The 12,586-nt window shown below is 52.6% G+C and overlaps 1 protein-coding gene across 2 annotated transcripts in view; it reads left to right on the top strand.

Annotated features, from left to right (window-relative positions):
- The window catches only part of Kiaa1755 (KIAA1755 ortholog), a 36,130-nt gene that overhangs the window by 7,857 nt on the left and 15,687 nt on the right, over positions 1-12,586 (top strand). For both annotated transcript variants that reach the window (XM_074074738.1, XM_074074739.1), the window contains exons 2-6: positions 1,282-1,479; positions 3,983-5,312; positions 5,718-5,912; positions 10,576-10,699; positions 12,307-12,400. In XM_074074738.1, the coding sequence (XP_073930839.1) occupies positions 1,282-1,479; positions 3,983-5,312; positions 5,718-5,912; positions 10,576-10,699; positions 12,307-12,400 (1,941 nt within the window). The remainder of the gene's footprint in view (positions 1-1,281; positions 1,480-3,982; positions 5,313-5,717; positions 5,913-10,575; positions 10,700-12,306; positions 12,401-12,586) is intronic.

Genomic DNA, 12,586 nt, shown 5'->3' with positions numbered 1-12,586 from the left:
ATGCCCAGGAAGGTCTGTTTACCCACTGAGCTGAGGGGCAGGGGTCTTCAGGGTGACAGACCAGGGAAGGGCTCTTCTGGCCTGGAGTCCTCTTCTGATACCCCAAGCAAAGTCAAACCCTGCACGTCCTACCTGTACACTCCCGTGCCCCTGTGCACCTCAGAAATAAAGGAGCTTGCAGCCAGTTGGGGGCAGAATGGGTTTCATTGTGCTTTTTAAGAGTTGAGAATCAAGCAGGGCGTGGTGGAACATGCCTGTAATCCCAACACTTGGAGGCAGGAAGATCATGAGGCCAGCCTGGGCTACATTGTGAGAGCTTATCTCAAAATAAACAAAGTTGAAAGTCATAACCTAAGGATCCTAGTCTGTAGCTCAATAGAAGCCTCTGACCTTGTCTACTTTGCCTATCTAGAGATAGAAAAACGTGGTTGAGAGAAGGACATTTTGTTCATCTTGTCACAAAATTTACTAAGCACCTATTTTGTGCCAAAGCCCCGCATCTTCTGGGGTTATTCTTTTTGTTGCACTTACCTGCCGTTGGGGAGCCAGCAGCCGGCTAGGAGCTGCTATGATGGGGCACTCTGGGAGATCAGAAGAGAAGATACCTGATCCTGCTGGAGTGGAGGCAGGTGCGAGGTCAGAGAAAACCTCCTGGGAGAGGTGAAGAAGGAATAAGAAGGAGCTGGTCAGGTGGAATGGAAGAGGGAGACCTTCAGGTGGAAGGAATGGTGCAGGCAAAGGCTGGCAGTGAGTGAGAGGATACTTGTGCCACCCTGGCAAAAGCACAGAGAGGCAGAGAGGTGAGGTGGGGTGAGGCTGGCACCACACACAGTGGTCAGATCCCAGGGAACTGGACCCCTGGAGGCTAGCTACTTCCTGGAGCCAGTGAGGAGTCTGAGGGAGAGTGAGCAAGGCTGGTGTGTTTGAAAAGGGACCTGGTGGAGGATGGCTGGAGTGAGGTGATTCCCTGGAAGAGGAGGAGGCTGGAACAGGGCAGCAACAGGAGGCTGAACTGCAGGAGGGGAGGAGGCTGTGTGAGATGTGACTGAGAGCTGGGCGGGGGGGTTGAGGAGGCCCCAGGAGCAGGTTCTGGAGTCTGACCGGATGGTGGGGTCATGACTGGGTAGGGACGGGGGTGGGGGTGGGGTGCCAGGTTTGGGAAGTTCCCAAGTTGGATGTGAGTGTGGGGGTAGGAGTGGTCGTTCATAGGCTCAGAGGGTACTGGAAAGTCACAGGAAGTGGTCACTACTATTATTTTCCATCCTCTGCTGCCACCCACAGGAGTCCCCATCCCTGGACGCAGCCATCCAGCATGTCCTCGCAGGCCTCTATCCTCCCTTTGAGGCCACAGTGCCCACCATCCTGGGTCAGGTGTTCCGGCTCCTGGACTCTGACTTCAGGGGAGACGGGCTGAGCTTCCTCCTGGATTTCCTGATCCCTGCCAAGCGCCTCTGTGAGCAAGTGAGAGAAGCAGCCTGTGTAAGTCGGGAGGGGTGAGGGGCTGGGAACAAGTTCTCCCAGAAGGCCATGGGGCTGGAGATGAGCAGAGAAGGAATTAGCTGGTGTGTCTTGTCTCACCAAAGAGTGGAGGAAGTGGATGGTTTTCCAAGGGTCACTGCTTGCCCAGAGGGAGATGTCAGCCTCCCAAATGGAGCAGGAGGGTCACTTGGCCTTTGGCCCTCTGACACCTAGGAGCCAATGACATTTGCACTTCCACCAGCAAGGAGGAAGTCCTGCAGAGGTGTCCTTGAGGGATCCCAAGGAGCTTGCCTAGAGCCTGGCATTGTGGGTATCACTAGGCTGCTTTTGCCACAGTGGGCAACATCCATGAAAATAGAGAAAGTTTTAGAGCTTCCTTGGAGCCCTGGAGGCATCAGGACTCTTGCTTTTGCCTCCTTCAAACCCAGATTTCAGGGAGGCTTCTGGGCAAAGTGGAGAGAAAAATGTTCAGGCAGCATTACCACAAACAATAGACTTCTCAGTTAGACCAGACCTGAGTCCTTGAAGACCCTCTCTGTCTCCTGCCTCAGCTTCTCCCTTGTCAGCATCATTCTTATGCACTAGGAGTCCCAAGGGCTGAGGCCAGAGAAGCTCTAGGACTGGGTCCTGCTTTGCAAAGGAAAAACAACTCTTCCCCAGCAGCTGCCATAGAAAAATCCAAGGAAGCATTCTGATTGGCCAGATTTGAGTCACATGTCCATTGCTGAACCAATCACCGTGGCTCAGAGAAATGTGACTTGGAATTCATCAGGTTTAAGTCAGGTGTCTAGGTCTGTGGTCAGGGAATGAGACTGTTTAAGAAAAGGGTGGGGAGATCCCTGAGGAGATCACACCTGATGCCCGCCAGGGAACTCTCCACACCCCTCACAGGCTTGCCACCATTCCAGGCAGAGCTGAATTTAGCACTGACTCCCTGTAATCCCACCCTGAGAACCTCAAAGAGCTTTTAGGCCCCACCAGTCTTTCTGGGGTTGCTCACCGCCTGACGGGGACATAGCTAATGAGGAGCAAAGGACAAGGCACACTAATGTGTGTCATTTAGGAACCAGAATGGAGATGGTTGGAGCATGAAGGAGAGAGAGATCATATTTCAACCTGCCCAGTGCGCTGCCTGGCGCATGGAGCCCTTGATGCACAGGAGTTCGTATTGTAGGAGAAGGAGTTTGTCATGGACACACTTGCAGCCAGCTGCCACATGTCCACTCAGGTCCTCCCCGCCCTGTCCTTATTTCTTCTCCCTGATAAGCCACACAACTGCCACTTCCATTATTTGGCAATTAAGACCCTTCCTCATTTCTCTCAGTGACAAGGTCACAGCCTTTCTGGACCTTTATTTTTAATTATAGGCAAATTTAATTTGACTGTAATTATGGGCAAATTCATGTCACCTCAGAGCGGGATGCCCTGGGGTCAGGTGTCCAGGTTCAAATTCGTGTTCCATCTCTGTGAACTAGGGGATCTATGTCACCTCTCTGTGCCTCAGCTTCCTGGTGCATAAATGAGAATTATAACCCTCAATGGCCTACATTACTGAGTTATCGTGAGATCCACCTTGACAAGCTGTCAAGTGCTGCTTTGTGGTCTACAAATACAGCTTCATTGTTTCCTCTGTTTCAATGCCAAGGGGAGAAAAGCACACTGTAAAACAGAGGGCTGCAAGGAAGGGTGGCATCACTCAGAGACTCACCAGGGGTTATGGAGAGAAAGGTTCTCCAAGGCGGCGAAGCCTACAGTGCTATGCTGCGAACTGGTTTATTGCCTTATGGTAGAAATATGGTCAGAGCTCACTATTGCCTCAATGCCTGCTGAATTAGCAGGACATTTAGAATCGCATCCAAATTACATAAGATTGCCGGGGACTTGCTCAAGCCACAGCACTCAGACTCTGCCAAAAGTCAGGTAGAAAAAGATCTGTTGTCAATCCAGTGGAATGTAGTTTCTGTTGTCACTTGATGTCACTTTTGAACAGTGGTTTTGCATAGCACTGTGCAGAGGCTCAACTAAGAAGGATTCATTCCTGTACCTATTCAGAGAATTTCTGGCACCTTCTCCTAGATAGATAGATAGATAGATAGATAGATAGATAGATAGATAGATAGAGAGATAGATAGATAGATGATAGATAGATAGGTGGGTACCTAGGTAGGTAGATGGATAGATAGGTGACAGATGTGTACCTTGGTAAGTAGATGGATAGATAGGTGATAGATTTGTGGAAAATTAAATAATAAACCAATAAGTAGATTATAAGCATTCAATCCTAGAATGACTTTAGGGCAAAATGAAAGGGTGTGTGAGGACGTTCCTTCAAGGTTATCTGGTAAATCTGTGGCCTGGTCAGAGTAAGGCAACAGAGGCAGAGAGGGCGAGGACCTCTTTTTATCTTCCCTGTTCTCCAGCTGTTCAGTGTTCCATGTGGGAGAAGGAAGGAAGGTGAGGTCCCTTTCAGGCCTGGCTCTGATGCCTTCCCTTCTCTCCGCAGGCCCGATTCTCCCACTGTGTCTTTCTGCATGAGGGCTGGCCACTCTGTCTGCAGGACGAGGTGGTGGTCCACCTGGCACCGCTCAATCCCCTCTTACTGCGCCAGGGTGACTTCTACCTCCAAGTTGAGCGCCGCAAGGAACAGTCTGTCTGCCTGATGATCAAATGCCTGTCCTTGGACCTCCGCACCGTGGACAAGAAGCTGGTCCCCGAGCTATCCTACTCTCACCTTTTCACCCATGAGTGGCTAGAGTCTTTCAATAGCAACTCTGAGGGGAGCCCCTTACACAACTGCCTAGTGGCTTCAACAAATGGGGTTATCTCTGTGCCCTGGACCAAGATCATCAGCCCAGCATTTATAGATGGTAGAACCCAAACAGTAAATGCCCCCTCCCCAGCTGGGGGCTCCCTTCAACTAAAGTCACTCCATTTGAGCAGCCCCCAAAAGCTGTACCAGACCAACTCCCTGGGCAGCCAGGTGTTTTTGGCTCAGAGTTTGGCCACAGGTAAGAACAGGACATCTGGGGACAAGTATCCAGGACTCATCAAGATGGAGCAAGTCAGACCCGGGGAGGTGGCCTTCAGGATGGAGGATGTGATCAGGCAGGGCTCGGCGGGAGACTATGTGACTGTCCTGAGCTTTACCAGAGACAGAAGAGAGGAGTCTCCCAGCAGGGAGGTGGCGACATTGAGCGGGTGTACTTTGGGGACACGGAAGGAACCATCTGGAACTAAAGAGATTCCTATGTCTCAAAGGATACTGCCTCTTGAGGGACCCCGAGGGGGGCGTTCCTTGGAAAACCAGACCCCAACTAAGCCAGCAAGCTCAGAAAAGGGGCCCTGTGTTTCAAGCTCAAGGAGGAAGGCCAGGCATAAAACACCTGCACACAATGCACAGCGACAGCCCCAAGACCCCCACCTTGGTGTCCTTGACCGACCACTGGACCGTGCCTCTGCCCCTGGGGCAGGCATCACAGAAGAGCCAGCTGCTTCCAAGAAGCAAGTACCTCTGGGAAACCCAGAGACCATGGTCCAGCTCAGGCCTGGGCCTAGACAGGCATCTTCTCCCCGCCTGTCCCTGGCTTCCCCAGCCGCTGAATCAAAGGTGGAGAAAAGCAAGCAGGAAATTGCTAAGCCTGTGGCCCGTGCTAGCAGGAACATCTCTTCCTCCTCCAGGTCCCCGACTCCTGGGCTGAAATTCTCCTTCTTGAAAGGACAGAGGCCATCCCTGGTGACCCTCGAGAAGGCTACGATCCAACATGAGAGGCCTTGGAAAGCCCTGTGCTCACTTTACTCTCCCAAGCTCCCCAGAGCCAAGTCCCTGGGGAAAGGTAAGGTGCCCAATCAGACAGGAAGCTACAGCATGGATGAGACTCGGGTACACAGCCAGAATGGCTGTAAGGGACAGGGACCCAGCAGATTTAGGGTAGAGTGCAGGCTGTTAAGGGCTGGATGTCTCAGGAGTCTGGAATGGAGAACACTCTGTGTTACTTCTGTCGCCGTTCACACCCCAGCTTCGCTGCACACAGGCTGGTTGACCTCAGCCAGGTCCTTCACCTCTGTAAGTGCAGGTCTCCTTGTCTGCTGTGAGGGTTTGTAGATATACTGGACGTAAGGAGCTTAGCATGGAGCACATCCATAATCACTTTGTGTTGTCAGTGGTGTGGGGGGCGACGTTTTCCCTGGGAACCCCATCTTCTGCTTAACACCCTTTTCTTTGTTACTGTTTTCACCAGCTAGAACAACTCAGACCAGCACCTCTGACCCTGCCACTGAGTCAGGCCCTCTGACCAGGGTACAGGCTGGCATCTCAGACACTTCAGATTACCCCGAAAGAAGCCATACCCAAGAGGAGAAGCTCCCAGGGCCTGCACCCAGGATGGGAGCTCTGGGTGCGGAGCTGCTCCACTCCAGGACAGCCTGCCTTCCAGGTTCGGGGGGCCTGAGGGCACCACGGAGGCAGAGGGGAGGGAGATGGAAGCCCAGAGCAGACTCAGACATTGGCTGGTGAGGAAGGCAGGGAAACCCAGGAAGCCTGCATCCTAGACCAAGCCTGCCCAGGCTGCAGTTTCTCCATCTTTCCAGTGAAGGATTTGGATTAGAGGGAAGCAATTTCTAGGTACCCACCAACCCACCCACCCATCCATCCACTCATGCACTTTTCCTCCCATCTATCTACCCACCCTTCCTTCCTTTCTTCCACCCACTCATCCATCTACCCATCCATCTGCCCATCCACTCATCCATCTACCCATCCACTCATCCATCTACCCATCCATCCATCCATCCATCCACCCATGCATGCACCCTTCCTTCCATTTATCCACTCACCCACCCTTTCTTCCTTCCTGCCTTCCTTCCTGCCTTCCTTCCTGCCTTCCTTCCACCCACTCACCCACCCGCCCAGCCATCTGTTTAAACACAGCGAGGCAGCCGAAGTGGGCATTCGGCTCCCTAGATGCTGAGCCTGGAATATGATTTTTGGGAAAGTGATTTATTGGAGGAGGGCCCCCAGGAGAAGGGAAGGGATCAAAGCAGGGTGTAGCAGGGTAAAGAGTGAGCAAGGACATAGCCTGACCCCAAAGGAGGCTCTGAAGCATGAATTACACCTTGCCTCCATCTTAAGGGGTAGGGAGCTGGCCTTTTTTAAGCCTGGCTCTGTCAGTCGTTAACTTCAGACTGATCCGGGGTCTGTCAGGCATTTGTGGGCTGAGGATGCTGAGTAAGCCAGTGAGCCCAGCCAAGGACAATTCTTTAGAGAAGGGAGATGTAAACCTTTTAGTTCCAGTACTTCCAGCCTCTGGGGAATGAGTGCTCTGCCTGCTGAGGGCTTTGGGTGGAGCTCTGATAGCATCCAGTACTGTTTATATTTATTTTATTTATATTTATCACTCCTGTTTAATATTTATTCAGTAACTACTCACTGAGCCCCAGGACTAGCACTGGGGGCTTATTAGGGAACTCGTCTAATGTGCTTTCTCTGACAGAAAACCTGTATTCTAGTGGTGGAGAAATCCAACAGGTTATTGTAACTCAATATAAAGAAAATTGTGGCAGCAGGGAAGTGACAAGGGCTGTGGGAACACAGTTGGAGACCCTGGCCCAGGCTTCCTGTGGCAAGAGATCAGGGAAGGCTTCCTGGAGGAAGCAATGAAAAGCACAGCCCTATAGTGTGAGTTGGAGTTAACCAGGTGAGCATTGTAACAGTGTTCCAGACAGAGGGAACAGCATGTGCAAAGTCTGGGGACACAGAGCCCTTTGGGAACTGGCTGTCCTGTGATTCTGTTCATCAACGTCCACATCTCCACAGGACCCTGGGCACTTCCCTGTCTCTTTGCAGTTTCTAGAGAGCCTTGTCTGTCCTTTTCCTGGTCATCTGTGTTGGAGCTTTTGTTGTTTGTTCCCACATTCATTGTATGAAAAGGTCTCACAACTGCCTTACGCGGTCATGTTCCAGGGGCCATGCTCCAAGGGCTCTTTTGTCCAGAGGACGAAGAACTTCATTTCAGTTTCCTCTCTTGCCTGCTGCCTGTGTGACCATGGAGAAGTAGCTTGCCCCTCTGAGTCTCAGACTACCCCTGCGTAAGAGGGGAAGAGCAAGCAGATAGGACGTTACTCACTGTCACTGTGCACTTGGGGGTCCCAAGTGGCACATAGCATGTGTCCAGGATGCATGAGGGAAATTAGCCATGGAAACTCCCTCTGTGCCTGTCGTGGACCACCTTGGACCTCCTCTTCACCAGTGACCTTGTCCATGTTTCCCACGGCTAACTGCCCCTCCCTCGTTTCAGTTTCGAGACTCCCTCTCCTTCATTGCCACGGCCTCTCTTTCCCGCTCACCCAATGTCCCAGTTTTAATCATCTTCAAACCTTTCCCCAGCGGAACCTGGATCTGCTGGCCCAACCCATGGTCATCACACCCGAGCTTCATCCTCTGCTCGTCATCACACTCACTTCCTTGCTTGCTCCCAGCTCTCCCCTACCTTCCTGCTAGCCTGGAGAGACCCTGACCAGCCTCAGTGACATCCCAGGAGCTGAACAGAGCTGAAATCCACACAGCCATGCAGAGTGGGCCAGTTCCATTCCCGGCCACTGGCCTCCAGGAAGGCCTCGTGGTGCCCATGGACTATCCTTTCCCCCAGAGTCTTGGGTGACCCTTCACTGTCCCCACTGATGACTTCACACTGGGCATGGCGACACACGTCTATAATTCCAGCTACTCGGGGTTGGAAGCAGGAACATTGAGGGTTGGAGGCAAAATTAGTCAAACCCTGTCTCAAAATCAAAATGAAAATTGAAAGGGCTGGGGGCGTGGCTCTAGGGGTGGAGCACTTACCTAGCAGCCTAGGTTCAATCCATAGTACCAAAAAACAAACATAAAGCCAGTGGCTCACGCGTGCTCCCTTCTCTGTCCTTTAGCACCACCCCAACTTTACCGTCTGGTCTCAGTGAGCGGGAAAAGTCTCGGTGGGATGCCTACAAACTCCTATCCCATATTTCCAACCCACTGGCCTCTGTCCTCACATACCCAGCAGTCTACTGCAGGGATCCATCTGAGCTCCTTAGCTAAGGCTACCCACTCATGCACCGTTCCTCTCTCCATTCTCGAAGCCATCCTTCCAACAGGTCTGTCATCCCTCCAGGTCACCTTTCCTCTTCTCCATCATGAGAATACATCGTGGTCCTCCCCAGCCTGTGGTGGTCCACTCCGGCCTCTACGCCCCTCGTGTCTTTCTTCTACATCAAACCCACGAACAAGTGGTCTGGGCTCCCTGTCTCCCACCTTCTTCTCTCTTCAGCTGACTCTAATCAGAATCCTTTCCTAGCCAGACATTGAGACAAATGTCAAAAAGGTCACCAGCAACTTCCCTGAAAAACCCCTAATGCAGAAGAGGGTGACCAGGGCCCTGGGGTAGACCTCACTCTAAGCTTTCAATTGCCCCATGTTTACTTTGCGAGTCTTTTCTGCCATTCACATTCCTGTACATTTTGTATACTACTTAAGAATACATTTATACTTTTTTCAATGTAAAAAAATGTTGTAAGCTGCTTGCCTATTACCATTTCTCCCCCAAACTGCTAGAAGGTGTGACAAGTTTTTCTGTGACTGCAGGAAACCTCTGCCCCACTCCCAGCCTGCTCTTCCATTCCTCTGGCCATTGTGGCTTCACTGCAGCTTCAAGCCAGGGTCTGGGTGCTAATGGTGGTATCTCTGCCACTGCTGTCAGGCAAGGGCAACACTGGGGCTAAGGGGTCTCCTTGGCCCGGCCAAAAGCAAACTGGACAGACAGACCGCTAGCTGCTTGTTGCTCTGTTCACCTGGCCAGCACTGGCCGAGCGCAGAGCCCGGTTGCAGGCAGCCTTCAGTGGGGAACTGGGCCTAGGAGCCAGTGGTGCGATGGCTGCATCCCAGACCAGAATGTCCTAGACCGTGAACCCTTTGCTTCTCCAAGTGTGGGGGCCCAAGGTCAAGGTCACCAACATCACCTTGGAGCTAGGGAGATGCAGAATCAGGCCCACCGAGTCAGTCTGCCTCCCAGCAACATCCCAGGCACCTGAGGTTGGGAAGACAAGTGTCCCTCATGCCCTCCTGTCACAGGACACACAAAAGGTCCTGTCTTTTGTGTACACAGGGAGGTAGCAGAGTGTCCCATCCAGTGGATCTCTGGCAGGACTCTCAGTCTTAAAGGATCTGTGGGAACCTGGGTGGGAGTCAGGCTTCTAAAGAAGGGCAGGAAGTAAGTAATGGTGTCTTCCTGGAGGAGGTGGTGCCCTGGCTGGGTATGGGGAAATGAGTGGGCTTCACCAGGTGGAGACAGGAAGGAAGGGCATACTTAGCAGGTGGAGGAGGTAGAAAAGGGTCAGGCACATTTAGGCTATGACAGAGGAGCCACTTTGGCTATGCCACAGGTGACAAGAGGAAACCCAGTGCATCCATTAGCTAGGGTCACCAGAACACAGCTGGAGGCTGTGCTCAGTCCCTGGGCTGCGACCCCTGTGGGGACAGTGGGGTACCCCAGCCAGATCCCTGGAGCAGGAAATGACCTGTTGAGAACACAAAGCTGAAAGTCTGCAAGAAGAAACAGCTGGTGACCAAGGGGCTGCCCACTTGCTGGCTGTGGGCTGTGTGAGATGAGAAGCAGTGACATTCATTCATGACAGTCAACAGTCCATAGTGTGTACTCTGCAGAGCTGACTTGCTTAATCCTAGCCACCTGGCTCAGTGGTTTATTTGTCTCATCTAATGGGCAAAACTGAGGCCCAGAGATGCACAGATTTGCCCAAAGACACACAGCAAATCTGCAGTCAGGCCATGACCCCATCTGTGTGACCCCAGAGTTCATTTCACGAGCTTTGCCTCCCGGGGTGCCCTATACAAAGAGAGTCTGAGGAGAGTAGGCTGCCTCTGCAGAAGAAATTTGGGGAGACTTTTCTTAGGAAGTGGCTTTTAAGCTGGGTCTTTGAAGGAAGGATAAGGAGTTCTGAGTTCCCAGGAGAGGGACCAGGATGGACAAAGCCTGGAGACCACAGAGGCGCTTCCTGTAGAGGTCCCCTCCAGAGTCCCATTGCTCACGTGTGTCCTCTCTCTTGCAGGTGGTCGGGACAGGGTGGGGCGGCCCCTGCTCCTTGTGTCAACCACAGCAGGGGCCTGGGAGGCGCCATGGTGCACAGCCTCTGAGGTCACCCAGCTGCTTCTCTACCTGTGCACCATCCCCAGGTAAGGGCTCAGACACTCTGACCACTCGGCCATACTTCAACGCTCTCAGCATGGAGCCTGGACAGGCTCTGCATGGGGAGGCACCAGGTCCTTCCACCCAGGTGTGTACACGTTCACAGAGCCTGGCCCAGGCCAGATGCTGGAGGAGGCAGACAGTCTCATCCTCCCCTCTCCGCCCCCTGCACTCAGACTTCACAGCGGGCTCGCTGGGGAGGAGGGCTTGTCTCCTCTGAGTCCCAGTCCCCCCAGGGACAGTCTTAGAGGTGGTGTTGCTCAGGACTGTGGCTATTGACACCCCAACCCAACTAGAGGTTCAACAGCTGAGGTGCAGGTGGAGGGACAGATGGGATCTTGTGGCCCTTTCTTCATGAGGTCTGCCCACTGGCCTGCCGATCCTGACTTTTCCTCTTGTCCGAGGGGGAGTGGCTTTTTTTGAGAGGCACATGGGCCCACTTTTCTGTGCTAAGAAGTGGCCAGCATGGTAGTCAGAGCCCTGGAAACCACTGATGTGCTGTGTGACCTTGGGGTAATAGCCTCCCCTCTTTGAGGCTCACCTGGGGACCAAGGGATGAAGGAGTACGCAATGTAAACTCCCCTTGCTGCCATTTGGCTGCTCTGTGCCTCAGTTTCCCCTTCTGTGCAGTAACAATAATAACACTTACATCTTGCCCTGTGCCCTACTGGGTGTTTTATATTAATGGACTACTCATCAGTCCTCAGCCCCACCAGCGGGAACCGTTATCGTTCACTTAAAACAACTTGTCCAGGTCACCAGATTCCAACAGCAGTGCACCGCTCTGCACCATGCAGCCACCTCCGGCTTTGTCTGTGAACGGTCACTGTAGGGCTTGAAGGCGGCTGGGGTTATTTTCACTGTCAGATGGGCCAAGGGCACTTGCAGGCACCCAGACCCAAATATCTCAGGGGTCAGGGTGGGAGTGGGGCGAGGAGTCAGTATTTTAATCAGTCCTGAGAGTTGGACAGTTGTGGAAATCTTAGGGTAGCCACTGAAAAGTAGCGCACTGTCAGCTCGGTTCACTGGGGTGGAACCAGTGGGGACATTTTGGCTGCAAGTAACAGAAATCTCGACTCGAGATGTCTTGTCTACCTCTACAGCTCCTTGTAAGCACTTTGTAAAGGAGAGAATGTCTTTCTCAGAGTCCCCCCAGCAAACTTCCTTCTCATCTCATTGGGCAGAAATATGTCACATGACCCACCCACCCAGTCTAGTCATTGGCTAGGAGACCTGGGTCACTAGGGTAGCCTCTGCCAATCAGAAGGCAGCCCTGACAGACATGCTTAATTGGAGGGAGTTGATTTTTTTAAACAGAACCAGGGTTTCTTTTCATTCCAAGGGGTGGGTGAACGTGGGTGACAGGGGTGATGCACCCTTATTGGGGCTGTGAGAGGTGATGCAGAGGCACTGAAGAGAAGGCAATGGAGGGCTTCCTGGAAGCAGTATTGAACTTGGTTTGGCAGAGTGAAACACTCACCATAAGTCAAGGCTTCTAGAAGCCAGTTTCCCTCACTTTCCACTAGAGTCTTCTACTAGGTCCTGGAGAGCCCTAGGCTCCAGTAAGACTGCAGATTCTGTTTTCTGCCCACAGGCCAGAAGATAAAGCCAAGGGGCTGGTGGTGGTGATGGATGCCAGGAAACAGCCCCCACAGCCTGGTCTGCTCAGTGCTCTACAAGCCACGCAGGTGAGTGGGAGGTTGACAGCCTAGTCCAGCAAGTCTTGGGAGTCACCAGGGGACTCGGACATGCATGGAACCTGGTGGGCCCAGGGTTGAAACCAGGACTCCCAGGAGAAACTTTTAGTGACAATTAAGAGCAAACTGTGTGCAAACAGGCCTAAAGACAAAGGGAGTCCATTGGTTCATATAGCA

The sequence above is a fragment of the Castor canadensis genome, chromosome 5 (genome assembly GCF_047511655.1).
Source record: "Castor canadensis chromosome 5, mCasCan1.hap1v2, whole genome shotgun sequence".
Classification (NCBI taxonomy): Eukaryota; Metazoa; Chordata; class Mammalia; order Rodentia; family Castoridae; genus Castor; species Castor canadensis.
This window is presented reverse-complemented; position numbering and strand designations above follow the sequence as displayed.